This window comes from Pseudopipra pipra, chromosome W (genome assembly GCF_036250125.1).
Source record: "Pseudopipra pipra isolate bDixPip1 chromosome W, bDixPip1.hap1, whole genome shotgun sequence".
Lineage (NCBI taxonomy): Eukaryota > Metazoa > Chordata > Aves > Passeriformes > Pipridae > Pseudopipra > Pseudopipra pipra.
Genome location: NC_087580.1, coordinates 42,382,742 through 42,407,668, shown reverse-complemented (window position 1 = coordinate 42,407,668; position 24,927 = coordinate 42,382,742). Strand labels below are relative to the sequence as shown.

General features: G+C 52.6%; 3 protein-coding genes across 4 annotated transcripts in view; all 3 read right to left on the bottom strand.

The window, feature by feature from the left end:
* The window catches only part of LOC135405222 (zinc finger protein 239-like), a 103,959-nt gene that overhangs the window by 31,038 nt on the left and 47,994 nt on the right, over positions 1 to 24,927 (bottom strand). The gene's annotated exons all lie outside the window — the stretch shown is intronic.
* On the bottom strand, positions 662 to 1,657 carry LOC135404728 (olfactory receptor 14J1-like). Its single transcript, XM_064639470.1, has one exon. The coding sequence runs from the start codon at positions 1,631 to 1,633 to the stop codon at positions 662 to 664; it is 972 nt and encodes a 323-aa protein (XP_064495540.1). The 5' UTR covers positions 1,634 to 1,657.
* On the bottom strand, positions 17,861 to 18,906 carry LOC135404727 (olfactory receptor 14A16-like). Its single transcript, XM_064639469.1, has one exon. The coding sequence runs from the start codon at positions 18,827 to 18,829 to the stop codon at positions 17,861 to 17,863; it is 969 nt and encodes a 322-aa protein (XP_064495539.1). The 5' UTR covers positions 18,830 to 18,906.

Sequence of the window (24,927 nt, the reverse complement as noted above, 5' to 3'; positions counted from 1 at the left end):
TGTTCTTTACACCAACCTTTCAAAAGAACAAAGTCTTCAGGAACTGCCCATGGGGATCCCCTTTCCTGATGGAAATGATGTCAAGGAGCCCAGCTCTGTACCAGTAGTGCCCAGGGCCTGTCCCTGCCCATGGTCACAGGACTGACACACAGCAGGGACTGAGCTGCCAGAGCACTCAGGCCTTGGGCAAGGAGCAGAAAGGAGAGGGAGGCAGTGGAAAAAGAGCATCTCTGAGAAGGCCAAGAGCTGCTGCTCCCTGGCAGTGCTCCTGTACCAGGACTCTTTACCCCTTCTCCTCTGCACACAGGCACTGCCCTCCAGCTTCAGGGAAGTTCTTGCAGTGAGAATCTGCATTCAAAGAAAAAGAATTCAAGTCCTTTATTCTACTCAGAGATTGTGATTCCTCATGTACAGAATAACAAAGACAGAATGTTTGACAAAGAAGACAAAGGAATATTTATTTTGTTTAAGTGCACACAGAGAATGATTCCTCATTTACACAATTGTGGGTCAAAACAAAGAGGTAAAGAGTGAATTAGGTATGAGATGAAGAATAAATTTCTGTGTTAACAACATCAAACGATTAAAAAAAAAAAAGTAGGAAATCCCCACCACCACCACTCTCAAAAGCTTTAGAAGACAGGCTGGGTCAGTAAAGGGTTCACAATGAGTGCTCTGCAGAAGGAAAGAGGCAGGTTGTTGCTCCTGAAAAGCATCTAGTCATCATTTTCCTTATGGCATCCTTGAGCTCCTGGTTCCTGAGGCTGTAGGTTAGGGGGTTCAGTGATGGAGGAACCACCGAGTACAGAACAGACACCACAAGGTCCAGGGATGTGGAGGAGATGGAGGGAGGTTTCAGCTGAGAAAAAATACCAGTGCTGACAAAGACTGAGACCACGGCCAGGTGAGGGAGGCACGTGGAAAAGGCTTTGTGCCGTCCCTGCTGAGAGGGGATCCTCAGCACAGCCCTGAAGATCTGCACATAGGAGAAAACAAGGAAAATGAAACAACCAAACACTAAACATACAGTAACCCCAATAAGCCCAATTTCCCTGAGGTAGCCTGAGTGTGAGCAGGAGAGCTTGAGGACGTGTGGGATTTCACAGAAGAACTGGCCCAGGGCGTTGCCCTGGCACAGGGGCAGGGAAAATGTACTGGCTGTGTGCAGCAGAGCATTGAGAAAGCCAGTGGCCCAGGCAGCTGCTGCCATGTGGGCACAAGCTCTGCTGCCCAGGAGGGTCCCGTAGTGCAGGGGTTTGCAGATGGCAACGTAGCGGTCGTAGCACATGATGGTGAGGAGGGAAAACTCTGCTGATATGAAGAAATAAAAGAAAAAGAGCTGTGCAGCACATCCCATGTAGGAGATGGGTGTGGTGTTCTGGAGGGAATTGTGTGTGGCTTTGGGGACAATGGTGCAGATGCAGCCCAGGTCTGTGAGGGAGAGGTTGAGCAGGAAGAAGCCCATAGGGGTGTGCAGGTGGTGGTCACAGACTACGGCGCTGAGGATGAGGCCATTGGCCAGGAGGGCAGCCAGGGAGATGGCCAGGAAGAGCCAGAAGTGCAGGAGCTGCAGCTCCCGCCTGTCTGCGAATGCCAGGAGGAGGAACTGGGGCATGGAGCTGCTGTTGGACATTTGCTGCTTCTTAGCACAGGGTCTGTTCAGAAAAGGAAAGCACAGGGAACATTTAAGACAGCCCCCTCTCAGCAAAGCCAGTGCAGTTTTCAGGGAAATCCCCTCCAATTCAAGGCATTTCTTTTCTCTGGTTTGTGCTCTCTGAGGGTGCTGTGAGGAGCAGGAGCTCTGGCCATGTGCTGCAAAGGACTCAGCTTTGCTCTGCTGCAGTGCAGACACGGAGCTGGTTTGGGACAGTTCTCATGATTACAGGGGATGTCACATGAAATCCAACTTTGATTGAAAAGTTCAATTCCTGTACTGTTGTCTTGGAGCAATTTGGGCTGCAGAAGAGAGGCACAGTATCCTCAAAATAATTTTGACTGGGTTTTTTGTTTGCAATCATAACACCTGTTTTTTTAGGGGTAAATTTTTCTGATTACAAATCTGACGAGTGTTGAGACAGGAGAGGCAGAAGGGCTGAGCTCTCCGTTGCTTATTGCAGATCCAGGAGAGCTGCAGTGCCTCTCAGTGTGTTTCTCATCTACCCTGAACTTTCCCTTGGGCTGCCTTGAAGAGGACTTCACACACAGATTCATCTTTAAAAACCCCACCAAGATCTGTGCTGAGAGCAGGGCAGCGCTGCTTGAAAGGGCAGCTCTGTGAAGTGTCCCCTGTGCCAGCCCGGAGGTGCAGCTGTGCTGGACAGAGCAGGACAGGAGCCCTCCCGCAGAGAAGCCAAGGGCTGGGACAGGAGAGTGCCCACCCCCAATGGAAGGCTCAACACTGCCCAGGATCCTGTGCTCATTTCTGACACTGCCTGAAATATTCACCTCTGAGAGTAAAAGTTTGAATTTCAGTGCAGCTTCCTGAATGGAGAGAACAATGTCTATGCTACAATGCCTAAACAGGAAAAACATCTCAGGACTAATTCCTTTCCTGTAGCCCCTGTCTTTTCTGCAGCGATACATGGAAAAGATCCTCCTTCAGCTGCCAGGTTTGCTCCTTGCCCACAGCCCTTGTGCCCCAGCCCCAGCAGCAGCTCCCTGTGCCGGCTGAGAGCTGCCCCTGGCAGGCAGCAGAGTCCCTGCCCAGCACAGCACCCTGGGCTGCAGGACCCTGCTCTGCCCCACAGCCCTGGGCACCCCTGGCTGCACTCCTGGCTTCACAGCGCTTCCAAAGTGCCCCAAAACAGCCCCCTGCTCACCCATCCCATCAGCTGGGGCTGGGCCAGCTTTAGGAGATGCCTCCAGGAGCTGCCCCTGCACTGCCCTGCAGCCACAGACTCACCATGTGCAGCCCTGCCAAGATTCCTCCTGCAGGGAGCTCTCAGTCCTCCTGCCAGTGCTGAGCCCCTTGAAGCTCTGTCTGTGCCCTGCTGGTGTCCCTGAGCTGCCCTGGCAGAGCCCTCAGCCCTGCTGGGCTGTGCAGAGGAGCTGCTCACCAGCAGAGCTGTCTCTTTGAAGCTCTTCTTGCTTGCCAGGAGCTCCCTGTGTGACAGGAGCCCGGCCCAGCTCAGCAGCACAGCAACAACCCCAGGCATTTCATGACCCTCAGGGGACGTTGAGGTTGTTTACATGAGACTCAGTCCCTGAGAGTAAGTTCAAACAACTTTTTAAGAAGTCAAAGTGAGATTGAAACACTTAAGTTTCTCGTAGTGCTAATGAGTCTCACTGAGGGACACAACTGAGAATGTCTCCCTGGGTTTCAGTTAGAGCAGAAAACTTCAGACAGTGATGACAAGGATGGACAAGCAAGGGAAAGGTGGCTCTGATGCTGAATAAACCTTGACTTGTTTCCTTAATCCAGAAGACCGAGGTCTGACCCCCAGCCCCTGCGAAGGCAGATCCTGTCCCTGCCTCATTCCTCAGCACTCTTCTTGGGCCCTGGGATGTGGGATGTGCAGTGCCAAGGGCAGGACCATGGGATGGCACCTGCCAGGCTGCTGAGCAGGGACAAGGAGGCCATGAGGCCCCAGGGCTGCAAGGGGCACTCCCCTCCTCCTGGCATCAGGGGCACAGACAGCAGCCATGGCCAAAGGCCTGCAGAAGGTGGCTCTGTCAGGGCCTTTCAGCTTCTCCCCATCCCTGTCTCCTCTCCAGCCCAGGCTGTCCTACGGTGTCCATGCCCTGCCCCTTTCCCTGCAGGCTGTCGTCATCCCCCGGCTGCCCCACCTGGCTGGCACCTTCCTGCACTGACATCTCTGCGTCCTCCCTGGCTTTTCCTGCACACACAAAGCCTTGGGCTCATCCAGACTCCTCCTGGGTGACGTGTTCTAGCACAGCATTTTCCATGGAGTGAAATTCCTTTTTCCTCACATCTACTTGGGACCTCCCCAGCTGCACTTGGCATTAATTCTTTCTTTCTCATGCTCCTTTCTGCTCTGACAATTAGATCCACCATCTCTAAATCCTTCCTTCAAGCCCTCTGAGGGCTGTCCTGTGCTGTCCTCAGTCTCCACACCAGTGAGGCCACAGCTCCTTAGCCCCTGTTTAGTGCTCATGTGCTTGAGACCTTTAAAGCCCATCTTGGGAGATCTCTGGACACTCACTAATGTTTTTGCAGATGAAAATATCATGCTCATGGTCTAAGGAAATCACAGTTGCCATGAAAACCAGCATGCATTTTCATTGTTATGGTCAGTTACCATGGCAAAGAGAATACATTCTCATTGCCACAGTCAGTTACCATGGCAACCGCAATACATTATCATTGCTATGGTCGGTTACCATGCCAACCATAATACATTCCCATTGCTACAGTCATTTACTGTGGCAAACAGCATACTTCCCACTGCTACAGTCAGTTTCCATTGCAACCATAATACTTCCCACTGATACAGTCAGTTACCATGGCAACCAGCATACATTCCAATTGCTATGGTCAGTGACCATGGCAACCATCATACATTCCCATTGCTATGGTGAGTTACCATGGAAACCATCATACAGTCGCATTGATACGGTCGGTTACCACGGCAACCATCATACATTCCCACTGCTATGGTTAGTTACCATGGCAAACAGCATATATTCTCCTTGCCACAGTCAGTTACCACTGCAACTACCATACATTCCCATTGCTAAGGTCAGTTACCATGGCAACCATCAGACATTCCCATTCCTACAGTCAGTTACCATGACAAACATCACACATTCCCACTGCTACACACAGCTACTATGGCAACCATCACACATTCCCGTTACCACAGTCAGTTACCATGGCAACAAACATACTTCCCACTGCTACAGTCAGTTACCATGGCAACCGGCATACATTACAATTGCCAAGCCCGTTACCATGGCAACCAGCATACATTCCCATTGCTATGGTCGGTTACCATGGTAACCAGCATACATTCCCATTGCTATGGTTGGTTACCATGGCAACCATCAGACATTTCCATTGTTATGGGCAGTTACCATGGAAAACAGCATACATTCTCATTGCTGCAGTCGGTTACCATGGCAACCATCATACTTCCCACAGGTACAGTCAGTTACCAATGGCAACCAGCATATATTCCCATTGCTACAGTTAGTTACCATGGCAACCATAATACATTGCCATTTCCACAGTCAGTTACCCTGGTAACCACCATACATCCCAACTGTTACAGTCGGTTACCATGGCAACCACCATACATTCCCTTTGCTATGGTCGGTTACCATGGCAACCATCACAAATCCCCATTGCTGTGGTTGGCTACCATGGCAACCATCATACGGTCCACTGCTACAATCAGTTGCCATGGCAACCATCATACAGCCACATTGCTATGATCAGTTAGCATGGCAACCATGCGAATTCCAGTTTCTATGGTCAGTTACCATGGCAACCATCATACAGTCATCTTGCTACAGTCAGTTACCATGGCAACATCATACAGTCCTGTTCCTACTGTCAGTTACCATGGAACCATCATACATTCCCATTGCTACAGTCAGTTACCATGGCAACTAGCATACATTCCCATTGCTACAGTCAGTTATCATGGCAATCATCCTACTTCCCAGTGCTGCCGTCAGTTACTATGGCAACCAGCATACATTCCCATTCCCACGGTCAGTTACCATAAGAACCACCATACATTCCCATTGCTACAGTAGGTTAACATGGCAACCATCATACATTAGCATTGCTATAGTCAGTTACCATGGAAACCATCATACAGTCGCGTTGCTATGATTGTTTACCATGGCAACTAACATACATTCTCATTGCTACGGTCAGTTCCCACGGAAAACATCACACATTCCTATTGCTACAGTCAGTTACCATGGCAAACAACATACTTCCTACTGGTACAGGCCGTTATCATGGCAACCACAATACATTTTTGTTTCTATGGTCAGTTACTGTGGCAACCATCATACATTCCTGTTGCTACAGTCAGTTACCATGGCAAACATCATACTTCCAGTTGCTACAGTCAGTTTACCATGGCAACCACGACACATTTCCATTGCTACGGTCAGTTACCGTGGCAATCATCATACTTCCCACTGCTATGGTCAGTTACCATGGCAACCATCATACATTCCCATTGCTACGGTTGGTTACAACGGCAAGCATCAATCATTTCCGTTGCTACAGTCACCATGGCAACCATCACACATTTCCATTGCCACAGTTTGTTACCATGGCAACCAACCATCATAGATTCATATTGCTATGCTCGATTACCATGGCAACCATCATAAAGTCACATTCCTATGGTCGGTTCCCATGGCAACAAGCATACATTCCCATTACTATGGTCAGTTACCACAGGAACCATCATACTTCCCACTGGTACAGTCAGTTATCATGGCAACCATCATACATTCTCATTGCTACTATCAGTTACCATGGGAACCATCATACCTCTCACTGGTACAGTCAAATACCATGGCAACCATCATACATTGCTGTTCCCATGGTCAGTTACCACGGCAACCATCACACATTCCCATTGCTATGGTCGGTTACCATGGAAACCAGCATACATTTCCATTGATACAGTCAGTTACCATGGCAACCTTCAGACATTTCCATTGCTATGGGCAGTTAACATGGCAACCAGCATACATTCCTGTTGCTACAGTCGGTTACCATGGCAACCATAATACATTCTTATTGCTACAGTCATTTACCATGGCACCCAGCATACATTCCCATTTCTACAGTCAGTTACTATGGTAATCTCTTGGTTCCTCTTGGAGAGAAGCAGATGCAGATGAGCTTCCCCCTTGTCCACCAACCTGGCAGCTGTGCTCTAAAGGCCTGTGTCCCAAGGGCTGTCTTCACCAAGACCCTGCACAAACCTCTGGGACTCTTTGCATCCTGTCATGGTGCCTTTCCAGTGAATTCCAGGGTTATCAAAGACAACTGGAATGGGCTCTTTGTCTCACTCCACAAGGTCACCCAAACCACTCTCTCCTCAGACCCTCACCCACAAAAGTTCACCCAATTTCTTCATCTCCTACAGCATCTTCACAGGTCCAAGAAGCTCCTTCCCGCTGAGGACACCTCTCTCCTGCTCTTTCTCTCCTGTGTCTCCTTGTTCTTCTCTCCCAACCCATCACAGCCCTGCAACCTGGGAACAGTCTCAGCAGGCCTGGGCTGTTATTGCCTGCAAGTGGAATGAAGAGAGACTTGGGGCTGCAGCTCCTCCTGCCTGTGCCCCACACGCAGGGCATTGGGGCCTGTCTGGCTGCAGCCCCTCAGTGGGGGCACCGAGGGTAAGAACAGACTTGCAGTGGGGAAACTGCTCTGAAAGCCCCGAGAGCTGGGGTGTGCAGAGGCTTTGCTGACAATGGCCTTGGGGGTGGACGTGCTGGGACTCAGGCCCAGGGGGAAAATCACAGGCCTGATCCCTGAGGAGATCAGCACATGCTGCTGAAATGCTGGGGGAGAGAAGAGCCAGCAGAGGGAGGAAACAAGTGTGGACAGCCTGGGCTGATGTGCTTTGGACTCGTGCCTGGCCCGGCCTTGGCTGGGCAGAGAAGGGACAGCCTTTGTGTCCCTGCAGGGCTGGGATTCACTCCCTGCCCCAAAGGCCCCCAATGTGTCTGAGAAGCCCTGGGTGGTGCCTCTCACAGAACTGACTCCATTTGGTCACCTGAGCACCTCTAGGGGCTGTCCTGGACAGAAGGAACAGTGACAGGTTCCCCTGTCCTACATGTGGGCCTCTTCTGCCACTGAAGTTGGCCAAAGCAATGTCTCAGCAGCCTCCAAGAAGATCCCACAGCTGCTGCCCTGTCCCTAGGAACTGCTCCATTGGAGCCTGCAGTTCCCAGCAGGAATCTCGGTCACCTCTGGCCCCTCAGAAGGAACCAGGGCTTTGTGTCCCAGCAGGTCACTCCTGGCTTTGGTCTTCCTTCATTGCCATGGGAACTGGGACAAGGAGTCACCTGCAGGGGCCTGTTCTGGGCCCACTGAAGTGGGGCAGGAGGAATCCCAGCCCATGGGGGTTGTGGAGGGAGCTGAGTGTCCTTCTGGCCCCAGGTCTGCAGAGCCACAAGGAGACACCTCTGTTGACTCAGCTGAGTCCCTTCCCTCAGTGCAGGTGAAGGAGATCCCTCCTGGGCACTGGTTGGGTTTCCTGTCTAATGATGGGACATGAAAAGGGGACTCTTGAACTTAACTCTGTGCCTGTCTGGAGAAATGACCCTGCTGAAAGAAGTGTCTGTGCCCAGGTGAGAGAAGGAACTTCATTATTTCCTTCAGCTGTGTGCCAGCAGGTTCCCCTGGAGCCCCAGGGAAAGCTGGAGGGAGCCCAGAGGGGCAGAGAAAGGGCTGCCTGGGGCTGTTGCTGTGCTGCTGAGCTGGGCTGGGCTCCTGGCACACAGGGAGCTCCTGGCAAGCAAGAAGAGCTTCAAAGAGACAGCTGTGCTGGTGAGCAGCTCCTCTGCACAGCCCAGCAGGGCTGAGGGCACTGCCTGCAGCACCCAGGGCACAGGAGAGAAGGCAGAGAGATGAGAGGCAGCCTGGGCTGGGAGGTGACTGAGCTCTCACTACACCAGAAACCTTCCCAGGATTTGAACGAACAATTCTCTGGCTGTCGGAAAGTTCAACTTCCCTTCCTGGAGGCACCTCCTAAAGCTGCCACATCCCACAGCTTCTAGGATCTTTCAGCAGGACTCTCCCAGTTGCTGCAGTGCAGGGGAAGTGGCCATATGGCAGAGCAGGGCAGGAGCTGCAGGCAGCAAGGGCAGAGAGGAGAAGGGAGCAGGAGGTTCAAGGGATCCTGGGGTGGGAGGACAGGGCAGAGCTGCTCAGGGCAGGAACCTTGCCAGCCCTTTGCCACGGTCAGGCTGTGGCTGCAGAGCAGTGCAGGCGAGTTCCTGCAAGTGCCTCTCCCAGCTGCCAAATGGCAGCAGTGGCAGGAGGTGTCAGGATGGCTCTGCTGGATTTGCTGGGGTGCAGCAGGAGAAGCTGCTGCAGAGCAGGACTTGCTGCTGCCCCCTCAGAGGCCCAGGGCAAGAAGGTTCCCTGTGCCAGGGCTGGCTGTGGGGTGGGAAGGTGGGGGTGCAGCCAGGGGTGCCCAGGGCTGTGGTGCAGAGCAGGGTCCTGCCCCCAGGGCTCTGTGTGCTGGGGCAGGGACTCTGCTGCCTGCCAGGGTCAGCTCTCAGCCCGGCCAAGGAGCTGCCATGGGGCTGGGGGAGAAGGGCTGTGGGGAAGGAACAACTCCTTGGGAGGGCAGAGCAGGGCAGAGTCCTTCTGATCTCCAAAGTGGGCTGCAGGGATGAGGGCTGGTCACAGCTCCAGATTAAAGCAGGAAATTTCCCAGAAGGTATTTGCAAGAAGCACAGACAGACAGGAGGTACCTTCAAGGGAATGAACCAGTTCTTTCAGTGTTATACTCTGGGTTGTCTGGGTGCTGACTGCGACAAGGGAAATCAATCTCTGAGCACAGGAGGAGACACTGAAACTTGAACTCTGTTAGATTAGAGGGGATTGAACCTGAGAGTGTCAGACATTAAAACTGTCTTTTAGACAGCATCAGTGTCACTTTTTCAGCCCTGGGCCCAGGGAAGCACCTACTGGCAGGGACAGCTCCAGGCAGCAGAGCCCTGGGCAGGGAGTGGGGTGCAAGTGCTCCCAAAGGCCTTGGGGAGGGGGCATTCAGGCAGCTCTGGGGGCCCTTCCCTGCAGCTCTGCTGGGCACTGTGTGCTGGGCCATAGAAATGAGGATTCCTGCAGTGGAAAAGAACTTTCCCAGGTGTAATGGTAGAAATAGAAAACACAGGTACAATTATTTAAAGCTCAGACTAAGCTGCTGCTCTGCAGCCCCAGATCTTCTGAGTCATTACTGTAGAGATGGAACTTTTGTATTCAAGGTCTCTTACATCTGACATTCCTTGTGTGTGTGAGAGCTCTACCGAAAAATTCCATGTCCCCCTGGACCAGAGCAAAACTGACTCCTTGGCAGTGCATTTGGTGACATTTGACACATTGATTACTTGTAGAAATCGAGTGGCTTTTTCACAGAGGTCTTAACTGTTCCCTGTCCTTTCCTTTTTTGAACAGACCCTGTGCTAAGAAGCAGCAAATGCCCAACAGCAGCTCCCTCACCCACTTCCTCCTCCTGGCATTCGCAGACGGGCGGGAGCTGCAGCTCCTGCACTTCTGGCTCTTCCTGGCCATCTCCCTGGCTGCCCTCCTGGCCAACGGCCTCATCCTCAGCGCCGTAGCCTGTGACCACCACCTGCACACCCCCATGGGCTTCTTCCTGCTCAACCTCTCCCTCACAGACCTGGGCTCCATCTGCACCACTGTCCCCAAAGCCATGCACAATTCCCTCTGGGACACCAGAACCATCTCCTACATGGGATGTGCTGCACAGGCCTTTCTGCTTGTCTTCTTTCTTGGAGCAGAGTATTTCCTCCTCACCACCATGTGCTATGACCGCTACGTTGCCATCTGCAAACCCCTGCACTACAGGACCCTCCTGGGCAGCAGAGCTTGTGCCCACATGGCAGCAGCTGCCTGGGCCACTGGCTTTCTCAATGCTCTGATGCACACAGCCAATACATTTTCCCTACCCCTGTGCCGGGGCAATGCCCTGGGCCAGTTCTTCTGTGAAATCCCACACATCCTCAAGCTCTCCTGCTCACACTCAGGCTACCGCAGGGAAATTGGGCTCACTGTGGTTAGTTCCTGTTTAGTGTTTGGTTGTTTCATTTTCATTGTTTTCTCCTATGTGCAGATCTTCAGGGCTGTGCTGAGGATCCCCTCTCAGCAGGGACGGCACAAAGCCTTTTCCACGTGCCTCCCTCACCTGGCTGTGGTCTCCCTCTTTGTCAGCACTGTCGTGTTTTCCCACCTGAAGCCTCCCTCCATCTCCTCCTCATCCCTGGATCTGGCCCTGTCAGTTCTGTACTCGGTGGTGCCTCCAGCACTGAACCCCTTCATCTACAGCCTCAGGAATCAGGAGCTCAAGGATGCCCTGAGGAAAATGATGATTGGATGCTTTTCAGGAGCAATTATGTGCCAGGTTTCTGGTGTGTAGCATTCAGAATGGGACTCCTTAATGGACCAGCCTTCCTGCTCTGGTTTTTCGTGGAGGTCATCAGGTTCTTCTTGCAATCATTTGCTATGGAATTAAATATTATTTTGCATCTGCCTTCTAATATAGTGTCTCCTCATTGAATTGGACCCAGAGATGTATAAATGATGAATTGTGCTCTCTGGGTATTTAAACAAAATAAAAGACCCTGCAGTGTCTTCTTCGTCCAAGACCCTTCTTCTTAGCTGTTCCTAAAGGACAGCACACTGCAGGACAGGGTGTATTTGCAAACGGGAAGGGGACAATAATCCCAGCCCAGCAGCACTGCCAGGGAGCAGTAGTGCTTGGTCTTTGCAGAGCTGCTCTCTTGCCACTTCCACACTGTCCTCCTGAGCCCCTTTCTCGCTGTAAGGCCTGAGTGCTCTCTGAGCACAGTCCTGTGGGCTGGAAGCCCTTGGAGCACAGGCAGGGACAGCTCCTGGGAACTTGTGAAGCAGAGCTGGGCTCCCTTCCAGCATCTCCAGGATGCTGTGGGATCTTCTGAGGCCACTGCATGGACTGGGTCACTTCTTCTGTCACCTTACTCCAGGGCTGGAACTTTCCTGCACCATGACACCATGACACTCCTGCTCTCTGCTTTCAGGTTTTATTTTTAGATCCAGTCTTCCCCTCCTGTTCACAGGGACATCCTGGGAGTGCTTCAGAGCTGCCATCCTGGGGCAGCTCCTGCCCAGCGTGGGCAGGCACAAGGTCTCTCCAGCTGCTCCTCTCACCTCCCCAGTGCCACTGTTTTCTGCAGCCTCCTCATCCTTGCCCAGCACAGCCCTCCTGGCACAGTTGGACACAGCCCTTGTTCTACCCCCTCCTCAGGCACCTGCCCAACCCCCTCAGCTCCAGCCTGAGGGCCAGAAACCTTCAGGGCAGGGAGGCACCAGGGAAAATGCTGAGGGAACCTTTCAGCTGCACTCAAATCCAATTGGAGGGGTTGGCCTCTAGGAATAAATCCCTTCTCATTCTCCAGAACCACCAGGATAACCTGTGTTGTGTCCTGGGCACTAAACAGGAACTGTGGGATATCGCAAAGGTTTTGGTTTCAGGGCTATTGAGAAGGCTGGGCAGTGTCACTGGGAGACCTCTCCCAAACCCTTGGAAAGGCCAGAGCCATCCCAGAGCTTCCTGGGGCCTTGGCAAAGGCAGACATGGAACCAGTCTGCAAACAGGGCAGCAAGGAGGGTTGGCAGAGTTCAAGACTGCTCAGGCTCAGCAGGGAAGGGGATAGGGCAAGTCCTGCTGCAGCCATTCCCAGGCACTGGAAGGACAAGGCAGGGATTGCAGAACCCCTGTGGGAGGGAAAAGAAGGGAATGTTTTGTGCCCAGACTTTATCAAGGCCCTTGACATGGTGCCCTGACCTTATGGCCAGACTGGTGAGATCTGGACTGAAGAAGTGGAAGATGTGGTGGATGGGAAGTTGGCTGCATGAGGAGTGTCAAATAAAATCCATGGTACACAGTCCTTTTGGCAGCAACTTCCTGGTGAAATCCCTCAGTGATCAGCCCTTGAACACCAATGCTGAAGAGCTCTCTATATAATGGGACAAAATGCATTTTCTAGTCCTTTGTGAATGATTGCAAATTGCAGGAAGCCCCTGAGCAACCTTTCCTGGTTTAAAGACATGTATTGGGGTGGGAACTCAAATAAAATGAACTCGCTCCTCTTTTATTCCCTACCACTACAGGGAGACAAAATACAAGGAGGTATAAGTGAAAAAAATAAGAGTTGACTGACAAGAAATATAGAAGCAAAAACAGCAATAATAACAGAACAGTTCAAAGCTACAACAGAGAGAGAAATTGCCTCCTCTCTACCCCCCTGGCCCAACTCCCTTTTGTAAAGAGATAAAAACCAGGGATCAACACGTGCCTCCCTTCCCCCTTTTCCTCCTGAATGAACAAAGAACAAAAAACAAATCCACGGGAAAGAGGGGCAAAGCAAAATGTGGGAAACTCTCTGGTCTGATCTCAGTTGTGGTGCCCAAGAACACGCTGACTCCAGAGGTGTCCAAGCAGGGCAGAGCCGGCGACTCCGGTCCGTGCGGCGGCGGGGGGGAGGCAGCGGCTCTGCTTGATTCCATGGAGATCTGGGGAGGCACAGTGGCCCCTTGGTTCCATGAGGTTCTGAGATGTCCCAGGATTCCTTTTGTTCCAAAGAGACCCTGCATGTCACAATGGTCTCTTAGTTCCATGAGATTCCACAGTGTCCCTGCATTCCTTTGGTTCCATGAGGCCCTGCAGTGTCACGGTGCCACTTGATTCCGTGATGTTACAAAGAATCAGAATGGCCCCTTGATTTAAGGCCAACTGCACATGGGGCTGCCTTGGGGGGAGTGTGGGCACCCAGACAATGGAGTTGTCACCTCCCTGGACTCAGCCCTGGGGTCACCACATCTGGACTGGTCTGTCTGTCTGTGAGGTTCCCCATTCTGGAAAAATGGGGAAGAACTGGAGAGGGTCTAGAGGAGATCTGACAGGATGGAGCTTTTCTCCGTATTGGAAATAGAATGAAATCTCCACAAAGAGTAGCATGGAAGGTTCAGACTGAAGGTGAAGAAAAAGAAATGTCACTCAACAGGGACCTTTGTGCTGCAAGAGGTGACCCAGAGGGAGTCAGGATCAGCCCATGGCTTTGTGTTCCAGGGAAAAGCCAGAGCTGGTGCAGAGACATCAGGGAGGGTCTAGAAATGCTGCTGGGAGGGGGTGGGAAAGCAGGAGGGGTGTGTGCAGCCTGCAAGGCCAGAGCAGCAGCAGGGCCAGGGCAGGACAGCCTGCAGGAGAGATGGCCAAGGGCTCTGGCAGGGCTGCAAGGCCCAAAGGCACCCAGGCCTTTGTCCCCTTGCCTCTGGCAGCTGCCTCTGCCACTCAGGCCACCACAAGCAACTTTCCTGGCAGGTTCTGCCCTTGGTTTCTGCCTCGCCCCTCCCTCAGGAGCCTGGCAGGGGTTGCCCAGTTTTGGGCCTTTGTTGTTCCTCCCCCTCCCATCCCAGTGCCCCCAAACAGCCCTGAGCCAGCCAGGAGGGGCAGGATCTGCTGGGCCAGGGCCTGGGGCTCAGGCCTTGGCCTTTGTGCTCCACAAAACCAAGGCAGGCTTTGCTCAGCATTGCAGGGGCCTGCCCAGAGCCTTTGTCTGCCTGCACTCCTGGCCTCCAAGGAGCTGCTCCAAGGAGTCCCTGGGGAGGCTTTGTCAGTGCCTGCCCTCAGTGGGGCCCAGCAATGCTTCAAGGGACTTGGTGTTTTGCTTCTGACTTCTTCAGCAGCTGCTTCAATCTTCTCTCAGTACCTCAGGATCGTGGGCTGGGCTGCAAACACACGGTGGGGCTCATTAAATTCCAGAAATCTCTCAGGATCTCTTTGTCTTCCTTTAATTGTCTTCAAAGCAATTTCAAAACAAGTTTTCCAAGTTTGTACTTTTTTTGTTTTAATTCAATGATGGATACTTTTTAGTTCAGAGAAGAGGTGATAGAGGTGTTCTCCAAGTGATCTTGATGCTGAGTGTCTCCTCAGGAGATCCAGACTGACCCTTTTTGATCAACATTTCTCCTCACCTCCTAGCCTCACCAGTTCTGACATGGCCTATCTTGGACTGACAGCTGATGCAACTCCAAACACACTGTGGGACCCATTAAAACACTGAAAAACAAATTATTTCCCTTTCTTTTATTGCCATCAAGTCTTCAAGACTTCTACAGCTAATTGGAGTTGTTCTGTAGTTTAGCTAAGGAGGAGGATTTTAAAGTGGACGTCACAAAAAATATATATTTTGATGAAAGAAAATTATTTACACAGAGCCTTGGGATGCAAGAGGGTCAGGGCACAAAAGAATTGAATCCAAAGACAAGGGGGCAAAAGAGATTAGTAGCATTTAATTATTGACCAATTGAACAGTTATCAAGTGATTCAATAGCATTTGCTAATATTTTAAAAGTGACTGAATTATAGAGTCACAATAACAACATTCACACCACAGTCAATTCACACCCACACCCAGGCAGAGATGTGTGGACGCATCAAGAGCTGAGTGTGGAAAGGTCCCTCTCCCAAATTCTCCTTGTTGTCAGGGAAACACTCCCACAAATCCCTTTGTGTTTCCCAACACACAAGGGTCACAGCTGGAGGAGTGTTTGTGGAGGGGGATCAGAATTGTCCTGGGCATCACTGAGGGTCTTTGGAGTGTTGCAAACTGGAGGGTTCCCAAGCTGGGAGAGGCTGCCAGAGGTGTCCCATTGAGAGGGAGGTGCTGGGGAGCTGCCAGGGCCTCCCTCAGCCCTGCTGGTTGTGGGCTCCCAAGGGGACTGGCTTTAGTTATCTGCTGAATTTCCATCCTGGTGTCAGGAATGACTGGAGTTTCCAAACTATTTGGGAATTGTATCCAAACTGTTCCATTTGGGTTAGGATTCAGGTAGGGAATTTTCCAAGGTTTTCAGGGGATGACTGATTATCCTGTGTTCCCCAGCTCTTACACTCATCCGAGTCAGCTGGACAGTTTATTGACAATGTGTCCCAAGGGCAGCACCTCCGATGCCATAGAAACCCCTCTCCCTGGATTGGGAATCATTTGGAATTCAGGAGGTGTTCCAGTGGAGCATGAAAATGAACAGCAATTTTCCTAAAGCCCAGAGCCAAGCAGAACAAAGCCAGGCCCCATCAGTGGCAGAGCAAAGGTCCCCCATCCCTGTGTCCCTGTGGCCGCTGAGGCGGCAGCGCAGGCCCGAGGCGGTGCCGGGTCCCGGTGCAGCCGGGGCAGAGCGGCGGCTGCGCGAGCGGCAACCCCGGCGGTGAGTGCGGCAGCCCCGTGGGAGCGGCGGCTCCGGGCACAGACGCCGGCGGCAGCCGCTGTGGCTCATGGAACCGAGTGGCCATTGGGACACTGCAGGGCCTCCTGGAATCCAGGGGCCGGTGGGACACTGGGGAGCCTCTTGGAGCCGAGGGAACCCTGGGATGTTTTGGAACATCAAGGAAACAAGGGTCCATTGTGACAGTGAGGGGCCTCATGGAACCAAAGGAACCCTGAGAGTTTTTGGAACCTCATGGAATCAAGGGGCCATTTCTGGAAGGATGTTCTGCACTGATAATACCTAAAAACTGGTCAGAGAATGCAAACAATGCACACTCTCTGTGGTGAGTTACTGCTGGTGTCAAGGTGCTGTTTTTAATGTTGAATTATGCTAAACCCAAAATGCTTCATGAAACTTTAAACACACATCCTGCTTTTTGAAGCAGGATTTGACAGAGAAGCTGCTCCCTGGCCTGCAAATATGTCTGGCAGTCAAAGACTTGATAACTATAAAAGCTCCGTCCAACTGTCATGTCTCCGATTCTTCCACAGACTTCCTTGAAGTGTGTGAAGCTTCTGCCATGAAGCAGGAAGAGCTCTTCATGGTCACTGCCCAGGGGTTGGGTGGAAGAAAAAGAATTACCCCCTGTCATGTGATGAGTTACCTCAATCTCTGCTTCAGGATTGTTTCTTTTTGCTGGCTTTGATCCAATTGCTTTATAGAATTACTTTGATAGACTGCACTGTCCTATCTTACACAATACTGCTGGGAGTTTTTGGCTTTTATACTGTGTGGTAAATAATTCTCTTTAACGTCTTTATTCTGTTCATTTGCCTGATCAATTGTCTATTCATTTGTAATAATAAATCATTCATTTTATAGAAATATTTCTGATTTGCCATCACTAAAACCTGCAGGACAAAGTGATTGAATCACACCTCTATAATTCCTTCAGTTGAAAGCAAAATCTGAGCCTGAGATTGGATGCAGCCACCCCCAGGCTCCTCTCTGAGAAGGAATTTAGAAAGCAAGAGGGTCCTCTCTGCACCTCGTAGCTCAATGAGACGGCTTCTGCCATCAACTTTGTCTAAGCCTTCCCCCCACCCAGCCCCAAGCCGTGACACATGGGCATGTCTTGTGCATGCAGTGCAAACATGGACTCCTGAGCTGGTCATTTGATGTCCCTCCTTGGAGGGAAGAACAAGCCCAATGGCCTGGGGTGAGAGGCCAGTGCTGGGAGCGGCGCTGGCTGTGCCAGGGCACTGCTGGGTGCCCCCACCCTGAGCACTCCCACCCTTGTGCTGGTCACTGCTGTTTTCCTCTGCAGGGCATTGTGTTGGGCACATCCTGGAGAGCAAAGTGGAAAGCAGATGGAAGCTTTGAGGCCCTGGCCTGAGGAGATGCCCCTGCAGGATGGCAGTGCTGCTGCAGAGGTCAGCTCTGTGCCAGCAGTGCCCGTGGCTGTCCCTGCCTGCAGTCCCTGGACAGTCCTGCAGCAGGACTGGGACCCACTGCCAGAGCACTGAGGCCTCCAACAACACAGGGCTCTGAAGGACAGTGTGGAAGGGAAGGGAGAGGAGGCCACGCAGGAGAAGGGCTGCTGCTCCCTGGCAGTGCTGCTCTGCTGGGACTCTTTTCTGGCCCAGCTCTGCACAGAGGCACCGACCCTGCAGCTGCAGAGAAGTCAGAGAGGAAAGATATCAGGTAAACAAGCCAATGCAGAGTTCTTTATTTGGTTTAAGCACACAGTGAGTACAATTCCCAATTTGTACAGCCTGTGGGCCAGGCTAGAAAGGCAAACACTGAATTAAAAATGGTGTTTAAAGATTTTTTGATGTGAACAAATTCTCACAAAAATAACACCCTTCCCAGGAGCAAAAAATAGAGAAGATATGGTGGGTCTGTAATCCATAACAGGATTGGCCTTTAATGAGGTCCATAACATGCAGAAGAAGGAGAGCTTATTGCTTCTGAAACACACCCAGTTATGATTTTCCTCAGGGCATCCTTGATCTCCTGGTTCCTCAGGCTGTAGATGAGGGGGTTCACTGTTGGAGGAACCACCAAGTACAGAACTGACAGGACCAGATCCAGGGATGGGAAGGAGATGGAGGGGGGCTTCAGGTAAGTAAACAAGCCAGTGCTGGTAAACAGAGAGACCACAGCCAGGTGAGGGAGGCAGGTGGAAAAGGCTTTGTGCCGTCCCTGCTGAGAGGGGATTCTCAACACAACCCTAAAAATCTGCACATAGGAGAACACAATGAAAACAAAACAACCAAATGCTAAAGAGCAACTAACCACAATAAGCCAAATTTCCCTGATGCTGGAGTGCGAGCAGGAGAGCTTGAGGATGTGTGGGATTTCACAGAAGAACTGGCCCAGGGCATTGCCCCGGCACAGGGGCAGGGAAAATGTATTGGCTGTGTGCAGCAGAGCATTGAGAAACGCAGTGGCCCAGGCAGCTGCTGCCATGTGGGCACAAGCTCTGCTGCCCAGGAGGGTCCCATAGTGCAGGGGTTTGCAGATGGCAATGTAGCGGTCGTAGCACATGATGGTGAGGAGGGAAAACTCTGCTGACATGAAGAAGAAGAAGAAAAAGAGTTGTGCAGCACATCCCATGTAGGAGATGGTTGTGGTGTTATGGAGGGAATTGTGCATGGCTTTGGGGACAGTGGTGCAGATGCAGCCCAGGTCTGTGAGGGAGAGGTTGAGCAGGAAGAAGTACCTGGGGGTGTGCAGGTGGTGGTCGCAGGCTACGGTGCTGAGGATGAGGCCGTTGGCCAGGAGGGCAGCCAGGGAGATGGCCAGGAAGAGCCAGAAGTGCAGGAGCTGCAGCTCCCTCCTGTCTGCGAATGCCAGGAGGAGGAACTGGGGCATGGAGCTGCTGTTGGACATTTGTTGCCTCTAGATGTGGGGCACTGTTCAAGGAGGAAATAACAGTGACAAGTTAGGGCAGAACATTCTGAGAAAAATCAAAGCCACTTTCCAACACCCTTCTCACTGCTTCATTGGTTTTCCTTTTCTAGGAGTCTCTCCTTCAGCTCCAGGGCTGGAGCCCTGGTTGAGGCTCACTACATCTTCCATGAGGAGCAGACCCTCTGCCAACTGGCTGTGAGGGGTCAGCCCTGCTCTGCACCAGTGGGGTCATGGCCATGGTGGGGACAGGGGCCCGTCCTGGTGTTCAGCTGTGTCAGATGAAACTGCTCCCAGTGCAAAAGGGCTTGTCAGCATCTGCACTCCCAGTTTCTGAGAAAAACCAGGACAGCAGAAGGCAGTGTCACAGGTGTGTTTTGTTTGGGTTTGTTTTGGTTTTTTTTTCTACTCCCTCATCTCTACTGAGGAGTGTTCCTGGATGTCAGAACCCCTCAGTACTACTGATGCACTCAGGGAGAACAGAGCAGGTCCTGCAAGGCAGGAGGATTCTCTGGGGCTTAGTGCAGAGTGAGGGGAGCTGGTCTGTCCCTCTCTCTTGTTCCCAACTGCCCTGGCTTTGCTTCTTCCTGATTTGGAGATTGATCACACTCCCTTTTTGGTCTGAAAAGCCACCAGACACTGTTGAGAGCAGAGGGATCCATCCCAGACCCCTCAATGTCCCAGCCTGTCTGAAGGGCACAGCAACCCACTTGGAGCCAAGGACACCCGTGGCTCATCTCCCCAACCCAACAGCGTCTCCTGGCACGGGCACAACATCTCTGCCCCTCTCCACTGGGGCTTTCAGAGAACACAGCTGTGCTGGGAGGATGATTTGCATTCTCCAGGGCAGCTCCCAGCTTGGGAGGACACCTCAGAAAAGAGCCAAGTGTCCTAATGATGGGGTCTGATTGAGGGAAAAAGAGCTCCTTACCCAGGCCCACAGACTTCACTGCCCATATCCCACAGGGCAGAGGACAATGGGAATGTCTCATTCCCAGGGACACACCTGCCTGGGGGGAATGCCAGGATCAGTGTTGGACTGTGTACCTTGAACTCCCCTCCCCAGTGAGCCTGACTGAGAGAAGGAGGGAACAACCTCAGGACCAGGGGCAAGCTGAGAACCAAGGAAACGCACAGGGAGGGTCCAGCTGGGAGAGGCCAGAGCAGAGCCCACTGGGCAGTCAGGGCAGCCTCACCCTGAGCCAGCTGGGCCACCTCCCAGACACCAACAGTACGAGCAAATTGTTCTCAGCCCTGGGCAGCTCCTCACAGTTACCTCTGCAACTCAAACCAGCAGGCATGTGGCTTGAGAGCTTGAGAGAAATCCCTGCTTGGACCTTCCCCTTGAAGTATCCCCTGGAAAATATCCTGGAGCGCCCTGGTTCTGTGAGCAGCCCTGACCCATGGAAGTCTTGCTTGATAGCAGAAGAAAACTGTCCTGCCCTGCCAGGCTTTGCTCTTTCCACCCCCAGCCTCTGCCCAGCCCTGAGGGAGCTCCACAGCCCGGCTGAGAGCTGCCCCTGGCAGTGGCAGAGCTCCTGCCCCGGCACAGCCCTGGGCTGCAGGACCCTGCTCTGCAGGACAGCTTGGGGCAGCCTGGGTGGCACAGCCCAGCTTCACAACCCTGCAGCCATCCCTAGGAGAAGGGAACCCTGCTGGGATGTGCCTGGGATGGTGCAGCAGGGAGTGGGATGTGCCAGCGTTAGGAGATCTTTGCACAAACTGCAGACACATTGCCCTTCATGTGACTCACCGTGTGGAAGCCTGGAAAGATTCGTCCTCCAGTGAATCTTCCTCTTGACTTCCCTCACAGCTCAGGCTTTGTGTAACCTCTCTCTGCCTTGCTTTTGTGCCCTGGGTGCTGCAGGCAGTGCCCTCAGCCCTGCTGGGCTGTGCAGAGGAGCTGCTCACCAGCAGAGTTGTCTCTTTGAAGCTCTTCTTGCTTGCCAGGAGTTCCCTGTGTGCCAGGAGCCCGGCCCAGCTCAGCAGCACAGCAACAGCCCCAGGCATTTAGTGACCCTCAGGGGACTTTGAGGTTGTTTACATGAGACTCAGTCCCTGAGAGGAAGTTCAAACAACTTTTCAAGAAGTCAAAATGAGATTGAAACACTAAAGTTTCTTGTAGTGCTAATGAGTCTCACTGAGGAACACAAATGAGAATGTGTCCTCAGGTTCCAGTTAGAGCAGAAATCTGCAGACAGTGATGACAAGGATGGACAAGCAAGGGAAAGGTGGCTCTGATGCTGAATAAACCTTGACTTGTCTTCTTAATCCAGAGGACCAAGCCCGGACCACCAGCCCCTAGGAAGGCAGATCCTGTCCCTGCCTCATTCCTCAGAGCTCTTCCTGGGGCACTGGGATGTGGGATGTGCAATGCCAAGGGCAGGACCATGGGGTGGCACCTGCCAGGCTGCTGAGCAGGGACAAGGAGGCCATGAGGCCCCAGGGCTGCAAGGGCCACTCCCCTCCTCCTGGCATCAGGGGCACAGACAGCAGCCATGGCCAAAGGCCTGCAGAAGGTGGCTCTGTCAGGGCCTTTCAGCTTCTCCCCATCCCTGTCTCCTCTCCAGCCCAGGCTGTCCTACGGTGTCCATGCCCTGCCCCTTTCCCTGCAGGCTGTCGTCATCCCCCCGGCTGCCCCACCTGGCTGGCACCTTCCTGCACTGACATCTCTGCATCCTCCCTGGCTCTTCCTGCACTCACAAAGCCTTGGGCTCATCCAGACTCCTGCTTTGTGACATATTGCACCACAACACTGACCTTGGAGGGAAATTTCTGAATTCTTGTCACCAGTCTAGGCCACCCCAGCTGCCCTTGGTGGCACTAGTTCTTTCTTAGGTTGTTTTCTGACAGGAAGAAAAGCTCCACCAGCTCTGACACCCCCCTTCCAGACCTCTCAGGCTACTCCTCTACTGTCCTCAATCTTTGCACCACTGACCCCTGAGTCCTCAGCCTCTATATACAGGTCATGTGCTTGAGGCCCCAAATTCCTTCCTGGGAGATCTCTGGGTCCTCTCCAAAGTTTTGGAAGATGACAATAGAGTGCTCTGATCCCAGGAAACACAGAGGGACACTTTTTTCCAAGGGTTGTCTTGGCAGAATGAGGTACAATACCTTTAAACTTTCTGGCACAAGGGAGCTCTGAGCTCTGGGTACGGAGGGAGGTCCAAGTGCCAACCACTGGAGTGGGAGCTACAAATCATCAGGGCTTGTGTTCTTTGGAGGGCCAGACACTGGTGAGAGTGGTGTGTGTGTGTGCCCATGGAAGGACTTGAAGGGCACCATGAACTGTCTCAAAACACTGTCAAAGCAGGAAAATCCCATAAGGCACCACAAGACATAAGCACTGGTGGCAAACAGGAAGGCCTTTAATTCCAAGGCCTAAAGGGAGGTGAAGCTTTGGAAGTAGCCCCCAGGACAGAATTGCACTGTGCAGACTGTGGGAAAGAGCAGACAGCCCCAACAGGAAGCCAGGGTTGGTAAGGCAGGTCTGGGGAACCCATCCAGACAAAGATTCCCACCTGCAGACTGGAAGCACACCGGGCAAAACTCCCACCGTGGCAAGCTGTGGGAAAGGAAGCAAGTCCTTGTAGATGTGCCAGCCCAAGCTGTGGGAACAGCATCTACCCCCCTGAATACCCGGGCCGTGGGCTGTATAAAAGTGATAGCCCAGAAGCACAACTTGGGGACCCTCCACCGAGCAGAGCAGGGTGAAGAAGGACCGGTGGGAGCCTCAGGGATCTGCATGGTGTGATACATTTACTTCATCTCTGTCTCTCTCTCACTGGCTTCCCACCACCCCCTTCTTCTCTCTCTTTCTATTTCTTTCTCTCTCCCTCCCTCCCTGCTATTTACTGTTAAATCAAAGCTGGACGGCTGACTTCGGCACATGGTCTCCTTTGCAGCTGAATTTGGGCAGAGGTGTCTCTTAATAATGGGAACCTGAGAGTATCCATGAGGTTTTACAGTGTGGGAATGGCCACTGGATTCCATGAGGTTCCACAGAGTCACAGGGTCCATTCGGCTTCGTAAGGCTCTGCAGTGTGATAATGGACCCTTGATTCCATGGGTTTTCAAAATGTCTCAGGACTCCTTTGGTTCTAGGAGGCCCCACATATCACAGTGGCCCCTTGGTTCCATGAGATTCCACAGTGTCGCAGGAATCCTTTGGTTCCATGAGCCCTGCAGTGTCAAAATGGCCCGTTGGTTCCATGAGGTTCCACAGTGTCACAATGGCCCCTTGATTCCATGAGGTTCCACAGTGCCAATATGGGCCCTTGATTTCTTTAGGCCCACAGTGTCCCGGGGTCCTTTGTCTCCATGATGCTCTGCAGTGTCACAGTGGCCCCTTGATTCCATGAGGTTCTGAAAAGTCTCAGGGCTCCCTTGGTTCCATGAGGCCCTGCAGATTCACAGTTGCCTCTGAGTCCCCAAGGTTCCTCAGTGTCACAATGGCCCCTGATTCTACGAGGTCCCAAAATGTCTCAGGGCTCCCTTGGTTCCATGAGGCCCTTCATGTCACAATTCTCCCTTGATTCCATGAGATTCCACAGTGTTCCAGGGTTCCTTTGGCTCCAGAAGGCCCTGCAGTGTCACAAGGGTCCCTTGGTTCCATAAGGTTCCACAATGTCCTTGCTGCAACACACATGGCTGTAATGTTGTCACCCCTGCAGAGCTGCCTCCAGCTCTGGGCGCCAGCACAGGAAGGACATGGACCTGCTGGAGAGAGTGCAGAGGAGACCATCAAAGTGATCAGAGGGATGGAGCAGCTCTGCTGTGAGGAAAGGCTGAGAGAATTGGGATTGTTGAGGCTGGAGAAAAGAAGGCTTTGGGGTGACCTAATTGTGGCCTTCCAGTGCCTGAAGGGAGTCAAGAAGAAAGATGGAGAGAGACTTTGGACAAGGGCCTGGAGTGACAGGAGAAGGGGCAGTGGCTTCACACTGAGAAAGGGAACGGTTAGATGGGATATTAGGAAGAATTTCTGGACTGTGATGGTAGTGAGATCCTGGCACAGGTTGCTCAGAGAAGTTTTGGCTGCCCCATCCCTGGAAGTGTTCCTGGCCAGGCTGGATGGGGCTCTGAGCTCTGAGTCTAGTGGAAGGTGTCCCTGCCCATGGCAGGGGGTTGGACCGAGATGCTCTTTAAGGTCCCTTCCCACCCAAACCAGTCCATGATTCTGTGACTGGTAGGGGATGTGGTGGTTAGAGCTGATGGGCACAGAGACCCCAAAATGATGGAGTTTTCCATTCTGGGTGGAGGAAGGAGGGGGCAGCAGAAGTGACACATTGGACTGCTGGTGGTCAGGCTTTGATCTGTTTGGGAGACTGACTGATCTGGGTGTGAGTGTGGATGTGCTGGAGGGCAGGAAGGCTCTGCAGAGGGATCTGGACAGGCTGGATCAAGAAGGCCAAGTGTCAGGGCCTGCACTGGGGTTCCAGCAACCCCCTGGAACGCTCCAGGCTGGGGGCAGAGGGGCTGGAGAGCTGCTCAGCAGGAAGGGACTTGGGGGTGCTGCTTGACAGTGACTGGATATGAGGCAGAGTGTGCCCAGGGGGGCAAGAAGGCCAAGGGCATCGTGGCCTTTGTGGAGAAGAGTGTGGCCAGCAGGAGCAGAGAACTGATTGCCCCTCTGTGCTGGGCACTGGGGAGGCCCCACCTGGAGTGCTGTGTCCAGTTCTGGCCCCTCAGTGCCAAAAGGCCCTTGAGGGGCTGGAGCGTGTCCAGAGAAGGGAACGGAGCTGGGGAAGGCTATGGAAAACATGTCTGCTGAGGGACGGCTGAGGGAACTGGGCTTGTTGAGTCTGGAGAAGGGGAGGCTCAGGGGGGACCTCATTGCTCTCTGCAATGACCTGAAAGGAGGTTTTAGTGGGTGTGGGGGTCGGTCTCTTCTGCCAAGGCTATAGTGAAAGATTGTGAGGGAATGGCCTTAAATTGCTTTGGGCAAGGTTCATATTAGATATTAAAGTAACCTTTTTCCACAGAGAGTGTTCAGGCATTGGAACAAGTAGCCCAGGGAGGTGGTGCAGTCTCTGGAAGTGTTCAGATGAGTGGTGGGTTGACCTTGGCTGGACACCAGGTGC